Here is a 27408-nt window from a genome sequence, read left to right on the forward strand (position 1 = left end):
AATGCTTTTGGCCAAGTATGAAGAAGATCTAATACGGTAGAGTGGAGGTGTACATTCACAGTGGGGCAATGTTCTTCTTGTTGAAGTATGGTAGGACCAGGCAAATGTTCTTTACAAAACATAAATGGAATGGAAGTGGCTTTTAATGAGGCGACACCATCTTTTTAAAGATATTTTGAAGCCTAAGTGGTCTGTTTCTCACATGTCTGAAATCCTGTGTGAGATATAATCTTTTGGCTGAAGTATCACCTATATTTGACTTACATAATGAAGGACCAGCTAGGCCGGGGGAGGAAGGCGGCAGAGTGTGAAATACTGACAAGGTGGGGAGATAGAAGGCCAGCTACTCAGGCACCCGTGAATTGCTAGCATTGGGCCACAGCTCTCAGAAGATGTTGTGGAGTTCCTAACCTAATTTCTCTGGCAGGAGATCTTTCCTTGTCCCAGAAAAGACTTTTGGAGACAGAGAGGATTAAAAAAAATAATATTGTTAAGAAGGGAGGTTGCTGGGCTTGCACTTTACTAACCAGAATCCCTTTATCTTTCTTGAGAGCCCCCCAGATCTCTTTTATTCTAGGTCAGTAATTTAACACTCTCAACTCTCAATTCAAAGCCTGTAATGACCTTGCTGTGCTGAATTATTAGCCCAGGATATAGAAAGAGAGAGAGAGGGAGGGGGGAAGAAAAAACCTAAAAACAACAGAGGCCTTTTGATCAGAGCACCAAACTGCAGTTCGCTGTAACTCAAGCTGCCCATTCTTATATGGCAAGAATTAAGGACTCCCCCTGCCAGGCAGGACCCTATTAAAAGACAATAGCTGTTTGAAAAGGGTAAGCAAGTTGATATGGATATAATAGGCCACATATGGGGGCCCCTTTCTACTCTGAAATAAAGCTCCTTCTTAAGAGTTGTGAGCTGGGAAATCCAGCATTCAGTAAGGCAGGAGGAGGAGGTATAATAGAAGAGAGTGAGTGGGTAGCCATGCAGAAATGCTTGAAGGTGCTTCAGGAAAAAGGGAAGAGGGCTTTGGGGAGCCTGCAGAGATGAGCATCAATCCCTGAGGATAGACGCTTTCAGAATAGCCAGGTGCTCTTTGGTCCCCAAGAGGTTTTTAGGGCCAGTGATGACAAAGATTTGGCTGGAACCAATATAGTGGTTAGTTTCTCTAATGGGTTAACAATGACAGCAAAACAAGTTGGAATATAATAAGCTCTTGCCAGGAATGATGCAGCTGCCAAAATGTAATCCTTTCTGCCTCGTTTTATACAATCTAACATGTCAACATCCTAAACTGTTTAATACCATCTAGTGCCACTATATGTTCTTGTTATCTTTAGGATGGGATTAAAAAAAAAAAAAGCCCTGTAAAATAGAAATAGTGTATCCCAAGGAAACTGCCTCTTGCCTACAAATGATACCCCTTCTCAAATATAGAGAGAGATAACCACAGGACACAAGACTTCTTACTCTATTAGCTAATCCATGTTTGCTTATCTATTACCTAAATAGTCTGCTCATTAGCAGAACCTGCTTTTGGAGGATACTAAGTTCACAACAAAATTTCCCAATCAGTTTTAGCTACCTCTAAGATCATGTTACAAAACAAGGAATGATTTAAAGTGATTTAAGGTATTTAAACACATTAATCTAGTTATCTATGACTAAATTCTGAATTCCCAAATCCCTAAGCAAAAATATCAGAGAGATATTTTTCTTTCCTTTACTACCATTTGGAACCACCAAATGAACTGTTCCCATCCACTGCAACTAATGGTCTAGCTTGATGGAATTTACAACTAAAGGAAAAACACAAGGGATCTCTCTCTAACACTTGCTTGTTCCACTGAGTGGTCAACGGGGCACTAAGCTGATCTTTAGCAAATTAAAGGGTTTTGCTGATTAAAGAGAAGGTCTGGATTCCTAAGAAAAATTCTTGCAGCTCGGCTTCAGACTCCAAAAGAAAACATGTTATTTTTACAAGTCATTAGAGATAATTGTTTCCATAAAATATTACAATTTTAAACGACCCTATAGTATGTAGACTCCTTCGTTTAAGATGGGGTCATCATACAGGAAAGGATGAGCAATGGAGAGCATCAAACACTATGCTAATTCCCCAATTCATGACTTAGCATATGGTAACCATATTTTCAGAAGTTCGAATTGGGACACAGAGTCTAAAAAGTTTTTATTTGGTGTGTGGGCCACTTATAGGTGTGAAAAATAGCTTAAAGATTTTATATATATCAGTATAATGATTGGGTAAGTATGTTTTAATGTCATATTAATTGATAAATATTAAATGTCTGTTATTTGAGAAGTCTTAAAGGATATACAGCCTATATAATCTGAAAAATAAAAATCATACAGAACAGCATGTGTAGTATGATAGCATTTATATAAAACTACATATCTGAGGGTGTATATGTAAGTAGACAAGATGTTTGAAAAAACAGAAAATGGAGGAAAAAACATTGAAGAAAATTTCTTGGAAAGGAAAGGCATGAGTTCCCAGATTAAAAGGATCTTTATAAGCCTACCACAATGAATGAATATGTGTGTACACCCAAAGCACACACTGTAAAAAATCAGATTTTATCTTTCATTGGGGGCATGGCAAGATCACTTTGTAGAAAATCATGTAGGATAGGAGATATTGGTGCAGTTATCTTTGGAAAATATAATCATCCACAGTTGCCCTCTGGCCAAAACAATTTATGTTCCTCCCAAATGCAAAATACACTCCCCACTGAAACCCTCAAAGTCTAAATCAATTTTAGCATCAACATAAACTCGAGGATCTTGACATATAAATCAAGTCCAGGTATAGATGAAGTTTCTCAAGTGCAATTTCTTGGGTATAGTTCCTTGTATAATTCCTCATTCTCAACACCTATAAACTAAAGAGACAAGTTATATCGTCTTGCATGCCCAGTATGTACAATGGTAATACAATGAAGGATAACTATGGTATGGGGCGCCTGGGTGGCTCAGTCAGTTAAGCATCTGCCTTTGGCTCGGATCATGATCCCAGAGTCCTGGAATTGAGCTCTGCATCAGGCTCCTTGCTCATGAGGGAACCTGTTTCTCCCTCTCCCGCTGCCTGCTGCTCCTCCTACTTGTGCTCTCTCTTTCTGTCAAATAAATAAATAAAACCTTAAGAAAAAAAAAAAAGGATAACCACAGTAAACTTCCATCCAAAACTAGAGAATGGGAAGCAAATATCGCAATCATTGGTTCATTGCAATTCTGAAATCCATCCACCCACATGTCTTACTCTTTGATTCGAGCCTAGCACCTCTCCCTGGTAATGACTTTCCATGGCTTTTGACTGTACTCTGGGCTTCTGGTTTCATCTTCTGAGTAATACTTTTGTTTCCATAAATCACAGTCTCCACTGAATAGCTTTCTCAGCTTGCTTCCTGCCCATAGAAGTCTGGGGACCACTTTTTATTTTATATTACTTATGTCTTCTTTAGCCCAAGTTAGTGGGGCTTCCACAAATACAATTGTCTTAAAAATGATGGTGATGGTTTTTCTATTAACTTTATTGGGGTTTACTCCATTGGACAAAAGCTATACCCACAAACCTCTTTGAGACTGGTCCTTCCCTATTTGGGTTCCCTATGAGGCTGCTATGGGACAACATTCTTTAAATCCTTAGGTCTCTTGTCTATCTGAAAGAATCTATGAGAAAGAAAAAAAAAAGTCTATGAGGCTCCACCCAGATATCTTGCTGAGGTTTAAACAAAGGGTTCATCTTACCCTTGGACCACATTTCTCTGCCAGCACTCTGGATTTGATCTTTGTCCTAAGGCACTTTCTTACTTTGAATACTTTCTGCTGGTTGGTAAGATTGTCCTTAGCTCTCTATATTTTCTCTAAACTCTACTTGAAAACAAAACAGTTCATTTTTTAGTTCATCTCTCTCACATTTTACTCTAGGTAGCCAGAAAAAAATAGGTAGCCCAGAATCTTCACAGGTAGGATCGTCCTGCTCACTGTGTATATTTCCTATTTTTCACATTACCAAAAATGACAGTATTGCTAAACTTTCTGTCATTACATAACAAGGGTCCTCTTATCTCCAGCTAACATTTTCCCCACTCTCTTTTAAGCCTTCATTGATGGTCTGCTTGAGGTCCATTGGACTTTCACTGTCAGTGTTCTCAAGGTCCTTCTGGTTTCTGCCTGTTGCCTGGTCTCAAAGCCAATGACATATGTTTTAGGTTTTTGTTATTGCAATCCTTCACTCCTAGTAAAAAATTTTGTTCCAATTATCTGTTACTGCATAACAAACCATACTAAACTTAGTGGCATAAAAAAAATAACAATTTTATTATGCTCATGGATTCAGTATGTCAGGAATTATACAGAGTACAGTAGAGATGGCTTGTCTCTATTCCATGATTTCTGGACCTGAATTGGGAAGACTTAAATGGCTGGGGCTGACTTAAATAGTTGGGGATAGGATTCTCTGGAACTTCTTCCCTCACATGTCAGTCACCCAGGCTTAAAGACCAAACTTGTGGCTGGGCTTCTTACAGCTTGGCAACTGGTTAGTAAAAAGGAGCCTCCTGAAACAGAATGTCTGAAAAGTGAGTTTCCAGAGACTAAAACACAATCTACATGGCCTTTTGTGACTTAGCCTTAGAAGTCATATAGTGTTGGGGAGCCTGGGTGGCTTAGTTGGTTAAGCGTTTGACTCTTGATCTCTGGGTTGTGAGACTGAACCCCACATCAGGCTTCACACTGGGCGTGGAGCCTGCTTGAGATTCTCTCTCCCTCTGCCCCTCTCTCTACCTTTCTCTCCCCTACCTCTCGCTCTCCCTCTTTAAAAAAAAAAAAAGTCACATAGTGTTACTTCTATCACATTCATATTCAAGCAGAGAAAACATAGACTCTACTTCTCAAAGGCAAGAGTGTCAAAGAAATGTGAGGTCCTGTTTTAAAATGACTATACTGGGGATCCCTGGGTGGCTCAGTGGTTGAGCGCCTGCCTTTGGCCCAGGGCCTGATCCTGGAGACCCGGCGTCGAGTCCCGTGTTGGGCTCCTTGCATGGAGCCTGCTTCTCCCTCTACCTGTCTCTCTCTCTGTGTCTCTCATGAATAATAAAAAAAAAAAATGACTACACCAAAAACAAGGATGAAAAAAGACAGGAAACCCCAACAATAATATTGAAAGTCCAGAGAATGCTACTATAAAGCAGGCATAGGGGTAAAATAATATAGATAAAGCAGGTAAGAAAATTCTCGGAGAGACTTCTTTAAGAAGATAAAACTGAGAGAGAATTAATACATACAAATATCAATGTCTTTGCTTCAGTCAGAGTCCTGGCAGTTAACAAATAATACATTTAAGAAGGGTAGCTGAGGAAAGTTGTAAAAAGAGAATATTCACAAAGGTGTGGAAAGGGTTAAGGGAAAGTGGATTACCCCATAGCTAGCAACAGTTAAATTGTGTTATGACTCCAGGCCTGAAGAGACACCTGGAGGGAGTGGCTTCTTAAATCTAGGAAGAGCAGGGACCATCTAACATAAGCTGTGACCTTCAGTAGAGGAACAGAGCCAACCTCCAACCCACAGCAAACTGGTAGGGAGAGAATACATACCCCAAACTCACCCTGTCTCCTCCTGCCCTTCAATCTCTTGGGTAATCATAGAGCAAAGGAGTCCATGGATTAAAGTCTGTACAGATCAGCCCTCCAGGGTAATGTGGAGAGTGGATCTACAGGGGCAAATGGAAAATAAATAGCAAGTACTGAAAGGCAATTTATTTAGTTGGGTAGAGTTTGGAGATAAATTGGTGATAAGTTTATAAAAATTAACCAAACAAGACATGAGAGACTGCTAACTCTGGGAAACAAACAAGGGGTGGTGGAAAGGGACGTGGGCAGGGGGATGGGATGATTGGGTGACTGGGCACTGAGCAGGGCACTTGACGCGATGAGCACTGGGTTTATGTTATATGTTGGCAAATCGAACTCCAATAAAAAAATATACAAAAAAAAGGGGGGGGTGTCAGTCTCAGGGGTGAGAAGATTATGCAACTTAGCTCAAGTGTCAATAGCATTTATATAGTTATAAAATATAAATAATGAGTACTGATATAACCAAAATCTTGATATATATATATAGAGAGAGAGAGAGAGAGACAGACAGAGAGACAGAGAGACAGAGAAGAGAGAGAGAGGTTGGGGAGTAAATAAAGTCACAAATGTGTGGTAAAGGATGTTAAAGAGAAATAGATTTACATTTCACACAGTGGGAAGTCAATAGATAATGCCTGAATTTTTTTTTTTAATGAAGTAGTAACATAAGCAAGTAATTTAGAGATACAGTAATAAATGCCAAACAAATCACTCTAAGAAGTTGAAAGTGGTTATCTCTGAGGAATGGGAAACTAAGCTAAGAGTTGAGGTAATGCCTTTTTCTTTTTCTTTTTTTTAAAGATTTTATTTATTCATGAGAGGCACAGAACAAGAGAGAGAAAGAGAAGCAGAGACATAGGTAGAGGGAGAAGCAGGCTCCATGCAGGAAGCCTGATGTGGGACTTGATCCCAGGACTCCAGGATCATGCCCTGAGCCAAAGGCAGGCGCTCAACCGCTGAGCCACCCAGGTGTCCCACCTTTTTCTTTCTTTTTTTTTTTTTTTTAACAATTCTTATTGGACAATTCTTATAGAACCATTTTACTCTTTAAACTGTATGCATGTATAACTTCAATTTCAATAAATAAATAAGTTAGATAAAGAATATTCAGGGATCCCTGGGTGGCACAGTGGTTTAGCGCCTGCCTTTGGCCCAGGGCGTGATCCTGGAGACCCGGGATCGAATCCCACATTGGGCTCCCGGTGCATGGAGCCTGCTTCTCCCTCTGCCTATGTCTCTGCCTCTCTCTCTCTGTGTGTGTGACTATCATAAATAAATAAAAATTAAAAAAAAAAAGAATATTCAACTTAGAGGACCACCTGTTCTGTGACACCCTTCCTGACCCCTCAAGCTTATTAAGATATTCTTCCTCTGGACATTCTTATCACCTTAAACCTCTAGTTAGCTCAAATCGCAAGTTATTTAATTATTGACTTACTCGACTCTAAGTACACTCAAGATAGAGATCATGCTTTATTAATCAGTTTCCCCAGCACCTGTCATAAATCTAGGCATACAGGGTATGTAAGAAACATTTCCTGAATTGAATGATCTTAGTCAATGGCACCAATACCATACCAAGTGTACAGAGTAGAAAATTTCCATGACAAACTCTCTTTGTAACCTCTCACTTACATATTGTCCTGAACTCTATTACCTCATTGCTATAGACTGAACGTTTGTGTCTCTTTCGAGTCATATATTGAAACTTAATCCCCAAATGTGATGGTATTTGGAGGTGGAGCCTTTGGGAGGTGATTAGGTCATAAGGTTGGAGCCCTCATGAATGGGATTCTTGCCATTATGAAAGAGGCCCAGAAGAGGTCCCTTGGCCCTTCTGTTACGTGAGTATGCAGCGAAAGGGAGGCCATCTGTGAATCAGGAAGTAGGCTCTCAACAAACAAGGAATCTGCCAGAGCCTTGATCTTGGACTTCCAGCCTCCAAAACTATGAGAAATAAATTTCTGTTATTTATTTCTGTTATCATCTAGTCCATGATAGTTTGTTACAGCAGCTCGAATGGACTAAAGCATAGACCACAGACCTTTTGTCATTCTCTGAAAACAGAAAGCCTCTGTGCCCTTGCTCATGCTGTTTCCTCAGCTAGCAATGCCCTACCTACTCAGTTCCCATTCTCTATTCTTCATCTTCTAAGGACCACTTAAAGTGCTACTTCTTCCATGAAGCTTTCCTTAAAATTCATAGAATAAATATCTCCTTTCACTTATCCCAAAACACGTTGCCTGAAATTTTACTTGGTGTGTATTTAATAGCATCCTAATAGTTATGCTTATGTCCGATTTTCCCCTTGAGTTCATAAGTTCCTTGAGTTCAACTAGCTTACTCATCTTTTATTCTTCACTAGCATGGTATCCAACATATAGTAGGTCCACACTGTAGAATAACTGTATTTTTCTGGTATGAAACTGCCATTATTCTTGCCTTCTGTGAGAATGACAGAGGATCATGTCTGGCACAGAGATTGTCACATAGAAGGTATTTACTAAATAGTTAACACATTTTATTTTATTTTATTTTTATTTATTCATAGAGACACAGAGAGAGAGAGAGAGAGGCAGAGACACAGGCAGAGGGAGAAGCAGGCTTCATGCAGGGAGCCCGACATGGGACCTGATCCTGGGTCTCCAGGATCACACCCCAGGCCGCAGGCAGGGCTAAACCGCTGTGCCACGGGGGCTGCCCATAGTTAACACATTTTAAAAATTAAAGGAAGACCAGGCAATGAGTTTATTTCTTAGCCTTTACAAAGTGCTATCTTTTATTTTGTCTTTTTTCTTATTTCGACATAATTGGGCCTTCCACAAACTGGCCCTATCCTAATTATACATTTCCTGTTTGTTGCTATTCAACATGTACTAGTCCTCCACAGTCCAGTTAGACTCCTTTATAGCCTCTTCCTGTGTATGATATTTTCTACTTCTGCTAATCTAATTACATTCCTCTACTCTAGAACAAAAGTTCCAAAATACTTCCTCTTACAATAAAGGTAGAGTAGGTAATTTAGACTAAACTTTCTGGCTGAAAAAAACTAGATGAATTATTAAAAGCATCTGGTTGAAGTATCAGAGAGCCACTGAGGCAAATGAGGAATGACAAGGCCAAGTTATGAAAGGAGAATAAAACCCAAAAAGGTCAGCCTAGCATTTGGTGCCACTTTTCCCCATAAACAGGAATTCTAAATGTAAGAGTCCATAAATTGAATTCAAGGGATGCACAGACTTGGATAGGAAAAAAAATTACATCTTTAGTTTTATAAACCATTAACTGGAATTTACATTTCCTTTAGTTAAGAATATAAACATAGCAGAATTAGTAGTATGTGTGATTTTGTCAGTTAGAAACCTCAAATATTTTCATATCATGTTAAAGTTGTCACAAATATCTCACACTATCATCTATACTCATCACTTTAAAAATAAGATATTAAAAAGAAGATATTATTTCACAGTGTCAGGAGCTTATGCCAGTCCTGAAAGAAATAGCGGGTAGACTAAACAGGTAATAGTTTTGAATTAATGTTAAGTTCCTGAATTTTCAAAGGACTCTTGAGGCTTGGTGGTCTAAAAACTAGAGCTAGGACCCACCCGGGCTGGATAGAGGGACTGTGGTATATCCCTAAGGGTCTAGTTGACACCCTGAAAGACTATATCTGGAAATAGATCAGCCCTCCCTGATACTTATGCCTAGCTTCAAATGATTTCAACCCCTAAGTGGATTGAGGTAATCCAGGATTGCCAGTGCTCAGGCCATCTGCCAGAAGCAAATGTAAATCCTCTCTAAAGAAAGATTATAGCATTCTAGGCTTTACATTATCTCTATAATTTTTCACATACAATGTATAACACTCAACTGATGGAAAAAAGTATACTACAATTTAAGACAATGGAATAAAGAGCCAAGAGACAGAAAAGATAATAAACACAGACCCACAAGGAATCTAGATTTTGAACTATGGACTTTTATAACCATATTTTACCATGCTCAAGAAAATGAAGAAATTAGTAAAGAATTTGAAGAAAATGAAGAAATTAGTAAAGAAACCATAAAAGAATAAGAATTAGTAAAGAAACCATTAAAAAACCTGAATGATAATTCTTAAACTAAAAAAGTACAAAAATTGCAGGGCACTGGGGTAGCTCAGTCAGTAGAGCATGCAACTCTTGATCTCAGAGTTGTGATTTTGAGACCCCATTGGGTGGAGAGATTATTTAAAAATAAAATATTTTTTAAAATTACAATAATTAGATGAGGTGCCTCGGTGGCACAGTTGGTTAAATGTCTGACTTTTGGTTTCAGTGTGGGTTCTGATTTTAGGGTCATGAGATCAAGCCCTGTGTTGGACTCCATGCTCAGTGTGGAGTCTGCTTGAGGTTATCTCTCTCTCTCCTTCCCCCTCTCCTGCTTGTGCATGCATGCTCTTTCTCTAAAATAAATAAATAAATCTTTCTAAAAGTACAATAACTGGAAAAGGCTACATGCTGTATAATTCCAACTACATAACATCTGGAGAATGCAAAACTATGAAGACAGTAAAAATAAATATCAGTGGTTGCTGGAAATTGGGTGGAAAGAAGGGATAACCAGGAAGAACACAGATAATTTTTAGAGCAGTGAAAATACTCCATATGATACCATAATGATGGTTATATGTCATTATACATCTGTCCAAATCCATAAAATATATAATACCAAGTGAATACTAAACTGTGAACTTTGGGTGATGATGATGTGTCAACATAGCTTCATCAATTGTAACCAAATGTACCAAATATAAGGGATGTTGATAATGATAATTAAATAAAAATAAGTGTTGCCTTTTCATTTTGGCAGCAGGGAATACATAGGAAATCTCTACCTTCCTCTCAATTTTAATGTCAACCTAAAACTACTCTAAAAAAAAAAAAAGCCCTTAAGAAACAAACCAAAAAGGGATATTTAAACTATATAAAAATTTCACAATAAACTATAGAGGCAAGCCACAGAAAGTAAAGTTAATTAAAATCTTCTTTGCTACTGGAAATAAAAAAGGAAAATGAAGATGCCCTATGGGAAGCAAGACTAAGAGAAGTATGAGAAACACTAGTAAACAAATCTTCAGGTTTTTCAAATTCACTTTCAACATTTATGGTTTCCCCAGCTTGCAATTTCTTTTTTTCTCTCCTTTGTATTTAAAACAGACAGGCTAAAAGTGTCATGGTAAGATACAAAAAACACAAAAAGAAAAATAAAACAATAATTGGAATTAAGAACTCATTACCTGGGCTTAACAACAAGTCACACAAAAGTGAAAAGAGAATTAATGCACTCCAAAACAGGTCAGAAAAAAATATTTAAAAGAAAGCATATAAGACAAAATGATGAAAAATGCAGAAAAGTACATAAGAGAGGATACCATAAAAGTGTCTAAAGTTTGTGTAACTGGAATCCCAGAAGGAGTAAAGACAATGGAACAGAAGCAAATCTGAAAAGCTAAAAATTGAGAATTTTCCAAAACTGATAAAAGACATCAAATTATAGGTTTGAGAAACACTAAGCACACTAAGTGGTTTAATATAAAGAAAAGCAAACCTAGGCACATTATAGTAATACTACCAAAAACCAAAGACCAAGGAGAAACATCCAAAAAGTAGCCATAGATAAAGGACAGATTATTTTCCAAAGGTATAAGAATGACTGGTAGCTGACTTCTTGACAGAAACAGTGGAAACCAGAAGGAAATCGAATACCATCTTCAAAGCACTAAAAGACAACAATTGCCAACCTAGAATTTATACCAGAAAAAACTACCCTTGAAAAATGAAAGTAAAAATTCTAATAATGTCTATAGATAGTTAATAGCTTTCAATGAACTAATTTTCATAATTTTATTAGGTTACAGAAGATACTAACATCAGTGGAAGTTGGGTGAAAGGCATATGGAGACTCTATGTGTTTTTGTTGTTGTTGTTATTGTTTTTTAAGTAGGCTCACACCGAGCACGGAGCCCAATGCAGGGCTTGAACTCACAACCCCAAAATCAAGACCTGAGCTGAGGTCAAGAGTCAGACGCTTAAATAACTGAGCTACCCAGGCACCCCTATGCTATTTTTACACCTTTTCTGTAAGTCTGAAATTATTACAAGAGGAAATAAAGGTAAATATAGTTTCAGAATGAAAGCTAGGATCAAAACAGAAGTTCCACAAAAGTTGTGATTTGTCTGTTTTTTACCGCTGTATCCCCTAGTGTCTAGAACACTAACACAAAGGCATTCAGTAAATATTTGCTGAATGTACAAACAACAGTAGCAGTAGCTATCACTTAGTATATCTTAAATAAAATATCAAGTACTTTACATTCATTATCCCCCCAACAATCATGTAACATGGAATTTTACATTTTATATATAAGTCTCCCTATTTTATAGATGAGGCTAAGCAACCTGCCTAAGATCACATTTAGTAAGTGGCAGCTCTCAAACAGATTTGACTCCAAAGTCTGTGTTGTTAATCACTATGCTACAATACTTTTGTGTCACATAAAAATATTTCTTTCTTGTTTGCTTATCCAAATTCTATTCACCTTTCTAGGTTGTATTAGTCAGTATTCTCCAGTAAAACAGAGTCACTAGTAAATATGTACATACAGTTGACCCTTGAACAACACAGGTATGAACTATGCAAGGCCACTTATACATATACAGACTTTTTACAGTACAGTTCTATGAATGTATTTTCTCTTCCTTATGATTTTCTTGAAACATTTTCTTTTCGCAGGCTTACTTTAGTATAAGAATATAATACATATAATATACAAGATACATGTTAATCATCTGTTTATGTTATCAACTGTGTAGGCTTCCAGTCAACAGTAGGCTGTTAGCAGTTTAGTTTTTGGAGAAGCCGAAAGTTATACATGGATTTTTGACTGTGTTGGTGATTGATGTCCCAACCATGTGTTGTTCAAAGGCAAACTGTATATACAAGAAGAGATTTAGCTTATGTGATTATGGAATTGGCTCATGTGATTATGGACACCAAGAAGTCCCATGATCTGCCATTTGCAATGTGGAGAATGAGGATAGTTGGTAGTATATAATTCAATCCAAGTCTGGAAGCCTAAGAATCAAGGGAGTCATTGGTATAAGTCCTAGTCTGAGTCCGAAGGCCCATGAATCAGAGGGCCAAATGATGTAAGTTCTAGTCCAAATTCAAAGGCTGTGATGTCTGAGGGTGAGAGGTAATAGACGTCCCAGCTAAAGCAAAAAAACAAAAATAAAAACAAAAACACTAAATTCACTCTTCTTCCACCTTTTTTGTTTTAGTCAGGTCCTCAAGGAATTGGATCATGCCTACTACCCACATTAGTGAAGGTGGATCTTCTTTAAAGCCTATCAATTCAAACGCTAATCTCTCCTGAAAACACCCTCACAGACATACTCAGAAATAATGTTTTACCAGATATCTGGGCATAGCCTCACCTGGTCAAGATTACACATAAAATTAACCATCACACAAGTCAAGACACACTCCTCTATGATGCCTTATTTAACTTCTCTAGTACCCATTATTTCTCCTTATGCCCAGATCTGAGAGCACAACTTAATGCCATTACATAAGGTCTTGAATTATTAACAAATAATTAACAATTATTCTCTAATTGTTTGTAATAAGCATTATCTCCTCAACCAGACTACATCCCCTTATAGGCAAGTGACCATATCTTAGAGTCACATTTGAAACTCTATAAGGATACTTGATATTTTGGTAAAGAGATAAGAAAAATATGTAGTCGGGAAAACCATGCAAAGAACAATATTTTGGGATGCCTTAGAGAGCAGGCCTGTATGGTTTAAGATTTTAAGCATCAAATTTGGCTAAGAAAAAAAGCTACCTTAAAAAGGTAGAGTTTTTTAAAATAGATTTTGCTTATTGTTTTATTCAAAAGGGGTAGTGGGAGAAAGAGGTGGAGAGGGGCAGAGGAGGGAGAGAGAGAGAGAATCCCAAGGAGACTCCACTCTGAGCACGGAGCCTGATGCGGGGCTCGATCCCAGGACCCTGAGATCATGACCGAAGCTGAAATCTTAAGTCTGACATTTAATTAACTGAGCCATCCAGGTGCCCCAAAAGGTGGTTTTTACATCAAATTTTCTATAATATATCTTTTTCCTTATGTCAAGTTAGTAGGTGTTCAGGGCATTTTGGACATTGCAGTACAATTCTCTTGGCTAAACCCCCTTGAGAGGGCATATATATTGCATAGAAGGTGAAGTTTGAGAGTGTGCAGATGAACAATTATCCCCACACATGTAAACTGCAGCCTGTGTGGTGTAAATATACTCTCCCTGCCTGGAACTGCCTGTGTAACACTGTCTCTTTGGGCTCTGTGGTTTCTCAATACATTCCAACTGTTGGGAGGCTGGAGCTTGGCTCAGCAAGCACAGATAAACAGCTTCCTGCATCAGGCTGCCAGTGTGAGGAGCAATGACCTCAGCAGAGAATGTCTGCTTTTCATTACCCTGAGCACATCGCAGTACTGCTAGCTAAGAGAAGGAACAATACAAGTTGGGTAGACTTGACCTGCTCAGGTCTCCCATTACACCTTGAATTTTTTTAATCCTGGCAGGCAGAAAAAAGAGTGTAGAGCCAAGAAGTAAGGAAATGGCTAATTGGTGGGAGAAGGAAAGACAAAAAAGCTTTCTTAGGCTGTTCTCTAAATGAACTAAATGATGAGTCAAGTGGCTAACGCTAAATGGCTAATAGTCATGCAGGAAATCATCAAATGTTCTTAATCTCCAAAAAAGTACACAAAATGCAGAGTAAGCAAAACATGTTACAGAAAACAAGAGAGACTAAAAAGTCCTCAAAATCTTTAGCTCTAACACCATTTAAAGAGAAAGAAGAGCAAAACTGTCACTTTCCAAGAAACTAACACTTTCCAAGAGATTCACAAAGTAGGAGAGAAGCAAAAATACCAGAAACCTGGAACTAAAGGGGAATGAGAAAGAATTCTATGTAGCCAGGCATTTTATACATGTCATTTTACCTCATTTATACAACAACCCTATGAGATAGGTATCATCATCCCTAGCAATGATCTTGATCTGGAAAATATAACATAAGGACATTAACAAAGGCACTTGTAGTTGATGTTATTTACTGACAAAGGGATGGATTCGAGGCTGCTCTATGGCCACCTTGGAAACAGCATTACCGACTATGGCAGCCCCAGAACTCAGCAATCCTGGGCCAACGTATCCTAAAATAAATTTACATGCTCATGACATTTTCTAGTAAGATAGTTTCCACTGTGCTGGTCAGAATTGCATCTGATAGTTGAAGAAAGGAATCACAGCTATGGCCTCAGACAGGAAATTGGTTGGACGTGACCCCTCTTGAGGGATCCTGAGAAACAATTTGTTTTGTGGGGAAGTCATTGACTGTAAAGATGCACCTGCCATGGGGCTGGAAGCTGAGAGACAGACAAACATCTTAGCAAATCATAACAACAGAAAGAAGCTTCATTTGACTTTCATTTCACTTTTCTCAGGGAAGAAGAATCTTTGTGTGGGTGCCAAAATCCTAACTGTCCCTCCTCCTTTCCCTCTTTCCCCTCCACCCCCATCCCAGTTCATTAAAGACATTCTGGTTAAAGGTGCCAGAATGTGTCATTCTTTCCTGCCCTTGTGCCAGGCTTGGGCTGCCAGCACCACAGATCTTCTAGAGTTCTGAGCAAATTATGGAAGAAATTAAAAACATTGATGAATTTAAACTGTTCCATCCTTGATGAGATAAAATTTCTTAACTTCTGATGAGCTACTTCACATTTTTAATAGCACTACTGATCTGTTCATTCAGATTTGTGTGTGTTTACCTGATTGCTAGAGGGGTACTCAGAATTATCAGAGCAGTGGAATGAGAAGAAATATCAGCACCAAGTAAAGAGTCTTTATATTATTTATAAATTAAAATAAATCAAGCAATTTCTCTAAGGGAAATATTTTCACATAAAAAAATTATACCTAAGTTTTATACTAGCTAGCTGAAAAAGCAGCATCCATGAAAACAGAAATAATATCACTGGTTCTTGAGAATACGTCAGCCAAGGATGGAGTTCCTTCATTTCCTCTTATTGAATGGTTTCACAACAGTTAAGTTTCTCTTAACTTGTAGAAAGGAGGGGTGGGGAAGTGAGGTCTCTCCTGACAGGCAGAATCTGGGCCCAATTATTACTTCCACAACCTCTGACTCTGACTTCTAAATGAGTCAGGGGACCAGTGGGCTGTGAAATGGCTTCCTCAGTTACCAGGTCAAGTGCTGCTGGATGGTTTCCTGTAATCAAAACATGAAGAGACTGAAGAGGAGAGATGGATTCTAAGCAAGTCAGCAGCTTCTTCTTTCCTTGATGAATCTGGATTTTTAAGTTTCAAAACAGATTTTGAAGACTCTCAACTCACTACTATGTCTCCCTGCTATAGGATACACCTAGTGACAGAGAAAAGACCAGAATCCTCTATAGATTTTACAAATGACAGAAGTGCCTGGGCCAGTAACAGTGAGGATAGGATTGTTCTAGCTGAAGGCAAAATCTATTCCTGGCAATTATCTGAGTCTGTGAGAATCCAGATGCTGACAATGAGAAATGGGTAATTTTCTGTTATAATGTGTCAATTCCAGCTAAGAAGTGAACTATGGAAAAAAGATGGGGGCGGGGCAGAGAGAAGCATTACCCTTTTGAAGAAGTCTATAATAGGATTAGTCACCATTACTTCACCAGAGCACATTTTGGCTCAATTTAACAACAATAAGTAGGGAAAACACAGAGCAGAAATGGCCCAGAGAAGTGTCAAGTCTATCCCTCATTCAAAGCTGTCAGCCTGGAAATCAGTGAAGTCCTGGTTTGTTCTGATGTGTTTCTTGTTGCTCCAAAACTGCTCCTCTGTTACCATGGGCACGAGAAGAACCCAAAACAACATTACTTAAAGGCTGGATGATGGATAATCCTAAAAAAATCTGCCAACTTTAGAACTGAAAGTTTATACCCTGATTGTTCTAGATTACTTAGGAGAGAAGTGGGTCATCTTTCATAGGGCTTAGAGCACCTGTTTAAAAAAGAAGAAATAATACATATTTTATCATCATAGTTTGTTTTCATTAGAATTACATTTTAAGTGATTTAGGAATATGCACCATTGGAACTTCCTTTTCATCTCCGAGAGTGAATTAATGAAGTTCACGTTTAATGTATGTATTCTAATCAAAACAAAAAAAAATGGAATTTGATGCTGGTACCTTTTACTACAAGAGTATATTTTAAAAAGTATGCAAATTCCCAACTGAATTCTGGTGATTAATATTTATATCAAGATATAATAATCAATGCTCTTTTTCTAGAAACGAAGATTTCAATCTTCATATTAATATTATAATTAAATAACACAAGTAATTTTTATGTCTAATTATTTTATTACTTTCACTTATTATATATGAACAATGCATAGGGAAACCAACTACTTGTAGGTGGCTTTCCCTGATCACTGCCTATTAAAGTTATTCCATTCTCGGTAGCAGCAAATAAAATCAATCATATTATCTTTTTTGGATACAGAAAGCTTAGGTAGCAAAGGTGGACAAAAGGGTGAATCATGTAAACAGAGATAACTTATTGGCTCTTTGATGGGATGAACCAGTCATACCATGAGATAAGCCCTCAAATGCCATTTCCAAGAGGCCTTCCTGACTATCCTGTATATCACATTACCTTAGTTATTTCCTTGTTATTTATTTTGTTATGGTCATCAGCTGTGTAACCTTGGTAATGTTACTTTTGTGTGTCTGAATTTCATAACGCATAAAATGAAGAGAATATAAAACCCACCTCATGGTATTGTGAAAATTAAAGATTTTATTTACTTCTTAATTTTTTTGAGAGAGAAAGAACACGTACACATGGTGGGGGGGTGGCAGAAGGAGAAGGAGAGAGAGGATCTTCAAGCAGGTTCCATGCCCAGCATGGAGCCTGACATGGGGCTTGATCTCACAACCCTGAGATCATGACCTGAGCCGAAATCAAGAGTCAGATGATTAACTGACTGTGTCACCGAGGTGCCCCAGTATTGTGAGAATTAAATGATAGAATACATGTTATATGCTTAGAACAGTGCCTAGCACATAGCAGATATTTATTAGCTATTAGCTATTGTCTTCACCATCAGTTTACTTCTTTATTGACTATCTCCCTCACTAAACCCTAACGTCCATTAAGCATAATTACCGTGTTTGTCTTGTTCACTACTCTATTTCCACTGCCTACTAAACATGGGCACATAGTAAGTGCTCAAAATTAATTGCTGAATGAATTCATGAGTGAGTGCTATCTTATATTCTCACATATCCTTAAAATGAACCTCTTTCAATGAAGGTAATCTGTGTACTTGCAACCAAAACAGACATCACGAAAGCAGCCCCAAGAAGCCAAAATCATCATTTAAAAACAAAACAAAAACAAGACACTTGGTCTTAAGAAAGAGCCCTCCTGGGCCCACCAACCAAGACCACAGAGTATCATTCATTTCTATATTAGTATGTGGAGATCAAGCTTCCTAATGCCACAGTGTTGTAACTATCAATTTAGCCTGTGAAGAATGATTCCCAATCCTGATAGGAATTCTCAGATTTCAGTCTGTTTTTCTCTCATTATTACTTTCCAATGTCTTAAAAAACCGCATTTCTCATTTTATCTTTACCACAAGAACCTGGTCACACTCTGCTGTGGTTTCTAAGTTACAGCAGCTACTCTAGCCTCATTTTCTTGGATGTACTTCTTCAGAGGTCCTGACCCCATGCTGACACTTGGTCTATTCATAGAGTGGCACCTCTAAATATTAATTCCTTTTACCTTCTACTGGTTGAAAGACAACATTCAGAGGTAGAGGTTGCATACAACATAAAAGAAAATCCTCTGGGATTTAGTATCCTTCTTTCAAGGGTGTCCAGAGGAATATGATCTAAAGAGCTCACAGTCTTGCAGACATACACACACAGTACAGCTTAGCTACTCATGTTTTGCAGCGTACCCAGATTTACTGGAACAATTATGGATTTGTTGGAAAACACCAACAACCAAGAAGTGACAGCACAGGTGAGAGGACAAGCAGACCCAGAGGAAAAACTCAGCAAGAAAGTCTTCCAAAAACAATTTGAAAGAGTACTTTCGTCACTATTTATAGGTAAATTGTCCACCATTAAATGTTTGAAAATCCCAAGGTATGAACTTGAAACTGAGAGATGGAAGTATACCGTTAACATATATATTTTTAAGATTTCATTTATTTATTGAGGGGGGAGGGACAGAGGGAGAAAGAGAGGGAAAGAGAGGATCTCAAACCGACTCCATCCTAAGCACAGAGCCTGATGCAGGGCTTGATCCTACGACCCTGAGATCATGACCTAAGCCAAAACCAAGAGTCCAACACAACCAACTGAGTCACCCATGTCCCCCATTAACATATTTTCTAAAATATCATGTTTCCTATTGTTTAGAGATAGTTCCAATTGTATCCCCTAAAAAGGCCAATACTAAACATTTAAATGGCAATGAACTAATAAGTCACCAGAGAAGGTTAAGTGGTAAACTTTGTGGAGTAGAGTTCATAAAGGAAATTTCAAAGAATTTAGAAATTATAACTAGAAGAGATCTCAAAATATGATCTGGTTAGGTCTCCAATGATGTTAGTCAGTATAGAGCCTTATGGGCAAGAGAGAATAATGGTTTTGAAATATTGCAGAGCAGGGATCCCTGGGTGGCGCAGCGGTTTGGTGCCTGCCTTTGGCCCAGGGCGCGATCCTGGAGACCTGGGATCGAGTCCCACGTCGGGCTCCCGGTGCATGGAGCCTGCTTCTCCCTCTGCCTGTGTCTCTGCGCCTCTCTCTCTCTGTGACTATCATAAATAAATAAAAATTAAAAAAAAAAAAAAAAGAAATATTGCAGAGCAGACTTGATTCCCAATTCTATCACTTATTAGCCTGTGAATCTAAAGAAGCTATTTTAATCTCTCTGAGTCTCAGTTTCTTCATCTATAAAATAGAGATAATAACACTACCTACTTCAAAGAATTATAGTGGCTGAGACATACTATGAGTTTAATTGAAAACTGCTCATTATATGGGGTGCCTGAGTGGCTCAGAGGTTAGGCGTCTGCTTTGGCTCAGGGAGTGATCCCAGGGTCTGGGGATCAAGTCCCGTATCAGGCTCCTTGCAGCGAGCTTGCTTCTCCTTCTGCCTATGTCTTTGCCTCTCTCTGTGGCTCTCATGAATAAATAAAATATTTTTAAAAAGAAAATTGCTCATTATGATGTATAACTGTTACATTGTTATTATTATTAGAATTTAAGACTTTATATCTGTGTCATAACTGGGTAACTGAAGCCCAGAAAATTTTAGAAATTGCCCAAGATTATAGAGCCAGAACTTTTATAAATAAGGAACTCTTCTTCCTAGGGCAGTGTCATTATGCTGCTATGAATCAACACAAAACTGAGGCCTGAGAAGGAAGTATTTTCACTAGATAAACAGAATTCATAATCAAAGAAAATCAGGAGCTTCTACCACTCAGGTCTCCTTGTCTACCAAATACTACTTTTAATTTCATCATATATCCACACCTTTTGAGTCTTTTGTTGTTGTTCGTTTTAAGATTTTGGAGATTTGATGCTAGTTCACTTCTCAAAATAACTTGCCTTGGGCCAATATGGTTTCTGAATAGTGTCAGGTATGTGCCACTCACAGACATTGTGTAATTTTTAGTTTCCTGAGGATAAGAAACAGCTCACTTGGCAACTAGATTTCTATCAGCACTATGGAAAAAATCTTAAGATTTTTTTTCAATAGTGTATTGGTGGATAAAAGCTACAGTTAATAGCATTCAATAGCATTTGGGAACAGTTATAAGATTTACTATTGGCTCTATAGAGTTCAGTATCAGTTATTTAGACCAGTTGGGTTCACTTTTGAGGTGCTACATACATAACATACAGCTTCTTCAAAAATAAGAGTAAATTGTGTACAATAACTTAAAATATAAAGCTTTATATTCAACAAACATTCATTTAACACCCATTATGTGCAAAACATTGTGCCAGGCACTAGAACACAAAGATGAAGAGGCAATGATACCTGCCCACAAGGAACCACTGTGATAGGAAAGACTTATAAAGTAGATGAAGGGTGGAGGAAGCAGACTAAAATGAAAAAAAAAAAAAAAACAGGAAGAAGTATTGCCCCCAGAAGAATCATATTTCACTTGGCAAGGAGCCTCAAGAGTGCTGGTACAGATTAAATGGCCTAGAAACTTGACCCTTAGGCTTGTCAGTTCTGTAAGAGCAAGCAAGGCTATTCAATCTCGGTCTTTATTCCCTGCCCACCTCATTTGCTTCAGCCCACACCATGAGAACAAGTAAGATTCCTTTCCTGATCTTCCTTTAAAGGACTGGGGAAAGGGACAGGCTCTACTACTGGAGAGCCTGTTTTTCCCAGGGACCTGAAATTCCAATCCATAAAAATCTAGCTTTTATTTGCAAGACCCATAGCTTGACAAATAAAGCTAGGGAGAGTCAAGAATCCCCCTAACAGGGATCCCTGGGTGGCGCAGCGGTTTGGCATCTGCCTTTGGCCCAGGGCGTGATCCTGGAGACCCTGGATCGAATCCCACGTCGGGCTCCCGGTGCATGGAGCCTGCTTCTCCCTCTGCCTGTGTCTCTGCCTCTCTCTCTCTCTCTCTCTGTGACTATCATAAATAAATAAAAATTAAAAAAAAAAAAAAGAATTCCCCTAACAGCAACCCAAGTTTAGGCCATTAGAACAGCTGTCTGATCTTCAAGGAAGCTGTGGAGGAAAGGAAAAAATAAATATGTTTTAAAGACAGACCTGAGCTCATGATTCCCCTTAAATATAAAACTAATAGGGCACCTGGGTAGCTCAGTTGGTGAAGTGTCTGCCTTTGGCTCAGGTCATGAGTCCAGAGTCCTGGGATGGAGCCCCATGTTGGGCTCCCTGCTCAGAGGGGAGTCTGTCTCTCCCTCTTCCTCTGCTCTCTTACATGCTGTCTCTCTTTCAAATAAATAAAATATTTTTTTAAAGAAACCTGTTAGAAGCTATTCTTCCTTCCATAGAATGCTCCCAATAAACCATAAAAAAAGGAGAATCCAAATGATTATACAAATAGTGATGGCATTTTGGAAATACAAATAACATTCTGTATTTCTTTAGCAAACCCTTTCATGAAGACCAAGGTGTTTAAAACAGATTCTCTTTCAACCTAAGAACAATTCTGTGATATTAAAAAAGTTGTCATTATTTTGACTTATACACATTCCAAGCAAGCTTTACAAAAAAACACAATGTGAAACCTATTCTGCCTCTGTAATACTCTAAAATCATTAGCCAATTGACATAGCATCCTGTAGAAAGAAAACTGTAGAAGGAAATCATCCTAAGCATTTCCATAAGAAAAGCCAGCTGTGAAACACACAGACTAAAGGAACACTGACTACAGGCAGAGTAAGTATTCTGAATAATGGAGGAAGTTAAAAATTATAGGAGGAATCTAAAGAAATAAATCTAACAGATCAATTAGTTCTTGAGCTATTATTATCATGGCCACTCATGAGACTTATCACTGGACAAAACAAGCTGCACTAAAGGCATGTCCCAAAACATGTTTGGGCAGCCCTCAACCAACCTACCAAAACTGAGCATTCACTGCCACGACATAATCAGCAATACTCTGCTCTATTCTTCATGTACCTTGCCTGCTTCCAAGCGCCTCCTCTGGGCTCGCCCTATTGGCAAAACACTCAGGTACTTACTATTCAGTGAAGAACCTGGCAATGCCATATTGGCTAATATCTTCCTTATTCTCTAGCAGCTGACACACTGCATCCTCCATGTATGTGAGGACATGTCGCTGGGCTGAAAAGAAAAAATCAAGACAGAAACAGAAAGTGAGAAACAAAGAAGATAAAAGTCTTCCCAGTCCCAGTAGGAAGCCATGAAGATCAATCAAAATGTTGGTTCTGCCCTAGGATGTGGACTAGAACAGGCAGAGTAAACGTGCTGGCCCTAATTGAGCTATGGTCTCAAAGGATGAAGTAGGAGACAATGTAGAACATGACCTATCACCATATGAGTGGCTATTAGTACTACTATCAACCCCTCACTCTTCATTTCAGTGATGAGGGTGACGTTAATGAGGATGAGGAGCTTTGGCACCATTTAGCTACATTTAGCACCATTTAGATATACCTGGGAATTCTTTTCTTTCTACCTTCTTTTACCCTCTTCCACTTATCCATGTCTCAGAAACTTAATCCAGTGAGTAGTGGTGCCATGCCTGAAGTGTGGATGATCTGCTTCCAAGGAAAACCCAATTCCTTATACAAAAAGTCCCTGAAAAAATTAAAGGGAATTTAATGAAAATGTCACCAATGGTGCTATACGTTATTAGCCGTAGGACTGTGAAATCTGTGTGGCTCAATTTACCAGAAAGCATGTTTTCTGCATTTGTTGTGACTGGAAAATGTGTGAATTAATCATGGGTTTGTAATAAAGGGTGTATTAGAATTAGATAGACTAAGGGATGCCTGGGTGGCTCAGTGGTTGAACACCTGCCTTCAGCCCAGTGCATGATCCTGGAGTCCCAGGATCAAGTCCCACATCAGGCTCCCTGCATGGAGCCTGCCTCTCTGTCTTTCATGAATGAATGAATGAATGACTAAATAAATAAATAAATAAATAAATAAATAAATAAATAATAAATCTATCTTAAAAAAAAAAGACAGGCTTGGGTTTGATTCATGGCTCTGTCTTTGGTAGCTTAATCTTAGTTGTTTAAACTACACCTGTTTTCTTCTTTATCAGGTATGGAAAGAAATACTATTTAGCTCTTTCTCAAAATATGGTCAATCAACTTCTTGGTTTAACTCACCCAGTGTACCCTGTTAAAATACAGATTTGTAATCTGACAATATCCCAGATTTAGTGACCTTAAATTTCTACCTGGAGGGATCCCTGGGTGGCGCAGCGGTTTGGCGCCTGCCTTTGGCCCAGGGCGCGATCCTGGAGACCCGGGATCGAATCCCATATCAGGCTCCCGATGCATGGAGCCTGCTTCTCCCTCTGCCTGTGTCTCTGCCTCTCTCTCTCTCTGTGACTATCATAAGTAAATAAATAAAAATTAAAAAAAAAATTTCTACCTGGAGCCCATTCTTAAAAAAAAAAAAAAAAAAGGCTTTTTAAAGAATGGGGAAAATTAACAAGGCAGGAAACAACAAATGTTGGAGAGGATGCGGAGAAAAGGGAACCCTCTTACACTGTTGGTGGGAATGTGAACTGGTGCAGCCACTCTGGAAAACTGTGTGGAGGTTCCTCAAACAGTTAAAAATATACCTGCCCTACGACCCAGCAATTGCACTGTTGGGGATTTACCCCAAAGATACAAATGCAATGAAACGCCGGGACACCTGCACCCCGATGTTTATAGCAGCAATGGCCACGATAGCCAAACTGTGGAAGGAGCCTCGGTGTCCAATAAATAAACTTTTAAATATAACATTGTACGCCAGTATACAGTTATATTTGTTTCAGATCAGTGCTTTGACAATTCTACCTACTATTCAATGTTCACCACAATAAGTATAGTCACCATTTGTCACCATACAATGTTACTGCAATATTATTGACTATATTTCCTATACTGTACTTTTCATGGAGTCCAGTAGTTTTAAACAAGTACCCTTGATGCTTCTTATGTACCTGAATGTTTAAGAATCACTGGTTTAGACCTTGGGCTTTGGAGTTCAGATAGACCATAGTTCCATTCTCAGCCCTAACAATTCCTAGCTGTGTGACTTTGAGCAAATGACTCTCTAAGCCTATTTCCTCACTGTAAAATGTGGTTAATAATACTATTACTATTCATAATAATAATATTAGTAGTTCTACATCATAGGGTTATGACAATTGAATAATATAACACATGTAAAGTCCCTGGTTTGCTTGATAATATAAATTCTTAAGAGCCTATCTCAAGGTCTACTGGGGGGATTTACTTTAGTAAACAACATAAGTTAGAGCTTCCATTACAACAGGTGCTCAACAAATGCTTGTTCCTATTCCCTGAATTTTATCTTTAGGTACAACAAGGGTATCCTGCCACAGTTTACATAGAAACTTCCAATTCAGTATTTCCACTTACCATCCAAAAAAATTAAAAATAAACAAATTTTTAAAAGCCCCTTCCTTCTGGGGGCACCTGGGTGGTTCAGTTGGTTAAGCATCTGCTTTCGGCTCAGGTCATGATCCTAGGGTCCTGGGATCAAGCCCTGCATTGGGTTCCTGCTCAGCGGAGAGTCTGCTTCTCTCTCTCTCCCTCTGCCTATCCCCCAGCTTGTTCTCTCTCTCTGTCTCTTGTCTCTCTCCCTTGCTCACTCTCTCAAATAAAAAAAATATTAAAAAAATAAAAAAATCTACAAACCCTTTCTTCTGGAGCAGCGAGAACAAAAAAAAATCCTCAAAGTAATGAATACCTTGTCAAAAAGCAATTCCACGAAGTTGTTACTAAGTTGTTACTATTTGTCTCTTTTATAGTTTTGTCCCTCAGGAAAATATGGAGGAATTACCTAAAATTTATAAAAACAGGCACTTCAAGGGGCACCTGAGTGGCTCAGTTGGTTAAGCATCCAACTCTTGATGTTGGCTCAGGTCATGATCGAGCCCTGTGTCAGGGTTGAGATCGAGCCCTGTGTCAGGCTTTGTGCTGGGCGTGGAGCATGCTTTGGATTCTCCTTCTCCCTCTCCCTAAACCCCTCCCCCACCCTAAAAAACCCCCAGATACTTCAAAAAACCATTCCTGAAGTCTTGGCAGTCTTAAAAACCAAATAACTTTATCTGCCCACGCTGTACTCAGGACAGTCTTCATTTGACAATGGTAACCTAAGGTTTCACCACATTTGCATGGGCCAAAAATTCAGATGACTGACATGTTTATATTCTGTGACTTATTCTGTCAATATGAGTGCTTCCCAAAGTGCACTATCAAACAACTATCAGTGTACTGCAAACATTCTCTAGCCTCTACCCCCAAAAAGAGGTGAAAATAAAATTAGTGCTTCAGCAACAGTTCTTCCAACTGGAGAACTATTTCTCTAAGAAATGGCCAAAACTATTACTCTGCAATTGAGAGAGAAGTTGAGAGATCACACATGCCAATTTCTGGCATTAACCGTTTTACACCTTAATATATATTAAATTGGGAAAAAATGGCCAAAGTCACATTAAAATCAGAACACTGCCATCTCTGTATTCTCCTACCATTTTCCACCCACTTATCTCCTGGTCTTACATTCCTTCCTTGGACTAGATGGACTTTCTTTGACTTAGATCTACCTAAGCCTACTAGTATAGGATGGGGGTGTTTTGGGTTTTTTGATTTGATGGTAGAAGTGAAAGAGCTCTCCTTAGTTGCTAATCCTGATGCTTCCCCTTCCTGACTTCAGGGACTAAATGTCAATGTGAAAGCCCTTTAAGGATGAAACATTTTCAGAGCAATTAGAATCAAAGTACTTTTGTCCTCCTGGGGTTGGGAAAGAGAAATTCTCTGGAAAATGCACCAAAAAAGGTCAGGGGCAAGGGGGAAGAAAGGAAGGAAGGAAGAAAAAGGTTTATTCCCATTTAACATTCATCTACCAATCTGATGTTTATAGAGTTTAATATTACACATAATAATGGTAACAATAAATGATGCCAATTTGAAACATGGTGCACTGAGTGTACTCATTGTCTTAACATGAATTATATTATGTATTTGCCACAATCCTATGATACATATGTATTTTGCATATGAGATATCATTTTCCACTTTACAAATGAGAGAACTAAGATTTATAGAATTAAAGTAGCTTGCTCAAGATCACACAGCTAACCTAGTGAGAAGAAAAGCCAAGACTCAAACCAAGAACCCATGCTCTTACCACAATACCACACTGCCTTATCGTTAACACTTTGTATAGTGAGTTTTCCCATAAATATGACCTTTATTTTATATACAGCACAAAGGCAGGGACGTATGTTGATATAAAATCATCTGAGAAATGTCCATTGTGTCTGTGTGAACGTGTGTGTACAGGTGTGCGTGTGCGGGCACATTCTGTCCCCAAATGCATAGGTGTGCATGCCAATCAGCATTTGTGTGAAGTTAGAATTTGTCATCAAATTTCAAAGTTTTTTTTATAAAGAATCACTCCACCACAAAGTATTCACCCCCCACGTATTCCTCATTCACAATGCGGAAACAGAAAGTCCTGGTGCCCTTTTTATGTGTGGGTGGAGGGAAGCAGCTGAAGAGCCAGAAAGGGCAAGGAAAAGTTTCTCCCTGCAGAGAATTTCTCACAAGCCAAGTGCAAGGAGCTCTCTCTAACTGCTACTCTCTGGTGGTTTCTTTCACCTGCAGCTCTTATCAGTCCAATGTTCCCTCTGTGGTTAAGTGTACCACCCAACCCTGGAAAATCCTTGCAGTTTATCAAACTTCAATGAGACAGAAGTTCAAAGCTCTTGCCTGGCAATAAAACACGGAGAGTGTCGTTTTATATTATTTTTTAAATGCAAAGGAATAGGCTTTAATTTATGTGAATGATTAAAGAATAAAAATTGCACACCTGCACCCCCAGAGGGCAAAGATATCTGGGCATCTTAGCTGCCCTCCT

General features: G+C 38.6%; 1 protein-coding gene and 1 long non-coding RNA gene across 9 annotated transcripts in view; one reads left to right on the top strand and one right to left on the bottom strand.

Moving 5' to 3' along the window:
• The window catches only part of CSTPP1 (centriolar satellite-associated tubulin polyglutamylase complex regulator 1), a 202543-nt gene that overhangs the window by 132869 nt on the left and 42266 nt on the right, over positions 1–27408 (bottom strand). For 4 of the 5 annotated variants that reach the window (XM_035701214.2, XM_035701208.2, XM_035701213.2 and 1 more), the window contains exon 2: positions 22516–22618. In XM_035701214.2, the coding sequence (XP_035557107.1) occupies positions 22516–22543 (28 nt within the window). In that variant the 5' untranslated portion in view covers positions 22544–22618. Of the gene's footprint in view, positions 1–5624; positions 5730–22515; positions 22619–27408 lie in introns of those variants that run through there. The other variant, XM_035701212.2, reaches the window with a different exon arrangement.
• Positions 1–27408, top strand: part of LOC112663317 (uncharacterized) — an 80727-nt gene that overhangs the window by 21599 nt on the left and 31720 nt on the right. The gene's annotated exons all lie outside the window — the stretch shown is intronic.

This window comes from Canis lupus, chromosome 18 (genome assembly GCF_003254725.2).
Source record: "Canis lupus dingo isolate Sandy chromosome 18, ASM325472v2, whole genome shotgun sequence".
In the NCBI taxonomy this organism is placed as follows: Eukaryota; Metazoa; Chordata; class Mammalia; order Carnivora; family Canidae; genus Canis; species Canis lupus.